This window comes from Austrofundulus limnaeus, unplaced genomic scaffold, assembly GCF_001266775.1.
Source record: "Austrofundulus limnaeus strain Quisiro unplaced genomic scaffold, Austrofundulus_limnaeus-1.0 Scaffold123, whole genome shotgun sequence".
Taxonomy (NCBI): Eukaryota; Metazoa; Chordata; class Actinopteri; order Cyprinodontiformes; family Rivulidae; genus Austrofundulus; species Austrofundulus limnaeus.
The window spans coordinates 10,673-14,451 of record NW_013952525.1 but is presented as its reverse complement, the minus strand read 5'-3'; the positions used below and the strand labels follow the sequence as shown (position 1 = coordinate 14,451).

Sequence of the window (3,779 nt, the reverse complement as noted above, 5' to 3'; positions counted from 1 at the left end):
GTCAACGCTCTCTGGTTTCATTTAAAAGAGTCGATCATCAGATATTGTCCAAGATTAACCTTCAGGGTGGATATAGCTCGCCTAGCAGCCTCGCACCAAGGACCTATCCATGTCATCATTTACCCAGAATGCTTTGCATGTAAATAAAATGGCCCTGTCCATGTAAAATATTTTTAAACTTTTAGTTTAAAAGTTGTAAAAACTAAACAGCCTGCAGTATTTTTACAGTCTTTATTTTACAGTTTAAATATGTGTTTATTAAATAAAGTCTTATGTTACAACTAGTCGGGGATCCCTTTAATGATCCAGCTACCTTTAGGCAGCTAAAACTTTAGATTTTGTTAGTAAATAGTTTAAAGAACTAAAGTCGGTCAGTGGTGCTGGACTGTGGCTGTTAGTGATTATGTGTTTTAGCCACTAAGTACAGGTGTGGTTTAATGAGAGTGGATGATAAATCACTCAACAGACCTCTGAAAAATCTGTCCCCCTCATAAGAGTGAGTGTCCAAGAGGACATGACAGTGCGTTTGTATATCAAAATACACTTAGAATTTGAAGTATTGCGTATATTTACTATATATTGTGGTAATTTTTTCTGTATTTTGCCAGACCTTTGGGTAAACCCCTTAGATATTGTTGCCCAGCGAAGTGTTGCAGCTGCACTCTGTGAGTTGAGGGCAGAGATGAGTGTTTATCTGAGAACCACAGATGTATGCTCTCTCGTTTTCACTCTTTTACATAAAAAAACCACAATCACATTAATTGTGAAAACCTGCCTTTCAAATGTGCTGAATATAAAGTTTCAGGTTTCATAAATCTCACTGATCATATGTCCTCCTCTCAGTATTTTGGATGTTCTCATCTAAATCATGTATTCTGATGAAGGCAGACATGTTAAATGGATTGTGTTTAATCTTTTGCTCATTTGACAGATGCAATCCTCGGTGCTCACCGTTAATAAATCATCTGAAATCTTTTTACCCATCAGAGCCTTTCACAAATGTTTCACTGGAGCCACTGTCCACCATTTGAACATCAAACATTTAGTAAAGTGCAAAAATGTTAAATAAAGTGCAGGAAAGAAGACATAAATGTTTTGATGTTTAAAATAAATAAAAGTGTAAACTGGAGTCTGCGAATGTTCTGGGAAAGTTTAGAGAAGAGAAGATTCAGTGTTCCGGAGGTTTCTGAACCACATTGACCTCTGTGGAAGGTGTTCTGCTGTCTGTCTCCTCTTGTGGACACGTCTGGGGAGGTTGTCTCCATTGCTTTGGACCTTCTGAGTAATCAGTAGAGGGCGCTGCAGTGGCAGTGTGGTACAGACGTGGTACTAACCAACATGAGTCACAGTACAGTTACTGTAATAAAATATGAGTTTGAACCTGGCCTCCAGGGGCAGAGTGAGACATTTTTACACACAGGGGTGGCCAAGTGTTTTTTTTAGGGGGCACACACAAATAAATAAAACTACTCTGGATTTACAAATTCGCAATTGCCTCCATGGTAAATGGCTCTAATTTAGCAGTTATAAAAAATATTTAGCTGAAATTTTGTGTGTGATTGTAGCTAATAATGATTAAAAAAAACATGCTGTTAGTCCCAGTTAAGATAACTGCTTGTGCTAATTTCACAAAGGGCTATAATTTAGCCATTTTTAAACACACATCTGAAAATTAATGTATAGAAACAAAATCAGATTTAAAATATAAAATCAGAGATGGCTGCCAAAGATCATTTCAAATGGCTACAACTCAGCCATTTTTAGAAATACTGAAAAATTTGTTTTGATGCTAAATTTTTTTTTTAAATTCTCATTAAATACCCATCAATAAAATGTTACATGGAAACACCACCCCACCTGTCAGTCATTTGGCGGATGGCCATTCAAGTGCTGGGGTGACACTTGCCACCCTGTCTTGCCACCCCTCTGGTGTCATCATAGCCAAAGCAGATTTCATTTAACTTCTCCATGTTTCTATTTTGATCTTTATTAATAAAGTAGTATCTCTTTCAGACACAATTATGAGAGTTTCTATTCATCAAGTAAACACAGATGTTAATGTATTTTTTTATTTTATTTTTTTATTTCAGCTCACCTGAGAACGAACTTTTGCTGTTAGTCACGGTAACACTACAACTGTCATTTAATCATATTATTGTCATTTATTATACCAGTGAATATGATTCATTATATCACCAGCTGCATGTTTGTGATCAGCCTGTGCAGGATTCGCTTGACGGGGGTCTGCAGCCGGGGGTCCCCTGCAAACGGAGCATGAAGTGTGTGGCTAACCTGGTGCTGGTGGTGAACAGACTGAGCAAAGATCTCACCTGTTTTGCTTCTGACCTGAGAGAAGACAAGCTCTGCAGTGCCATCATGGACTGTGTGATAGAAGGTTGGTCACAGAGGGAGGAAACAATAACAAAACAGCCACGAGGGAAGTAAGGGAGAAATGGGTGCTGCAGCACCTCTGGGGGATGGTTGAAAACAAGAACATCCAAATTATATGATTTATTTTTAGTTAACAAAAGGAATAAGAACACAAATGCATCCATGCTGTACCTGTTTATGTTTAACTGCACTGATGTAAAAAAAAAGGGTTATTAGATCATTTTAGGTTTTATTATTAGTCAACACGTAAAAACACGACAACAGCTTAAAGTTAATAAACAAAAGTAACGAGTTTTTTATAACCAATTCACTAACAGTAAAATTTGATCAAACAGCTGTAGGTGAGTGGAGCTGAGACTTCTCGTTCTCAGGTGACCTCACCTGATCAAACAGGTTTAAAGATGAATGGGAGCGCAAAGCTCCTCCACTGAGACGGACAGAAACACCAGGACAGCTTTTCAACAAATATAATAATATAATCATCACTGTTAAAGAGACTAAAGATAAAAATCTTCAGGACAAGAGTTGAACGTTTTCACTTAAGAAAACATCAGAATACAATATGTTTTGTAATTCATCTGCATATATTGTTCATCTCTGCATGTCCTGATGGGAGGGTGCCACACAGCTGAAGTAAAGAACCAGGGACACACAATGCCATAAAAAACAGCCTCACACCACAACCCCACACCAGCTTCCAGACCGGTTCATTCTAGTTTGAAAGAGGGGTTTATGACTGTATAGTGGTGACAAAACTTTTTATTTACAAAATAATTAAAAATGTTGACAACAGAAGACTTGCCCATCCAGCCTCATGTTGGAGCCAGAGTCTGACCCAGAGCCAGAGGAGAATGAAGACGATGAAATTATAGTTGTAGTTCCATAACGTATTTTGGCAGTTCCACCGCAAATACTGTGACTTAATAGTTCAGGAAAAAAAACCCAAAATATACAGATATCTATGCAGCACCAAGAGAGACTAAATTAAACATTTCTACACTCCAAGTACACAACAAAATGTATTTATTGGCTTAAAAAAGTGGATTTTGCCAGATAAGCCCATTTTAAAGGCAGATAAAATACTCAGTACTTGAATTAAAATGTGTCTTTAGGCGCTCTGAAGCCTTTAATAGAAACTCAGCATTTAAACGTGTGGTTAAACAGGCTTCATGAACTGCAGCACGCAGCACAAGATACAGTGGGGAAAATAAGTATTTAGTCAGTCACCAATTGTGCAAGTTCTCCCACTTAAAAWGATGAGAGAGGCCTGTAATTGACATCATAGGTAGACCTCAACTATGAGAGACAAAATGTGAAAAAAAATTAGAGAAAATCATTTTGTCTGACTTTTAAAGAATTTTTTTGCAAATAATGGTGGAAAATAAGTA

The 3,779-nt window shown here is 37.3% G+C and overlaps 1 protein-coding gene across 1 annotated transcript in view; it reads left to right on the top strand.

Moving 5' to 3' along the window:
• il1b (interleukin 1, beta) overlaps positions 1 to 3,779 on the top strand; it is a 15,366-nt gene that overhangs the window by 5,760 nt on the left and 5,827 nt on the right. The window contains exons 3-4 of the mRNA XM_014015087.1: positions 2,091 to 2,124; positions 2,218 to 2,395. Coding sequence (XP_013870541.1) covers positions 2,091 to 2,124; positions 2,218 to 2,395 — 212 coding nt within the window. The remainder of the gene's footprint in view (positions 1 to 2,090; positions 2,125 to 2,217; positions 2,396 to 3,779) is intronic.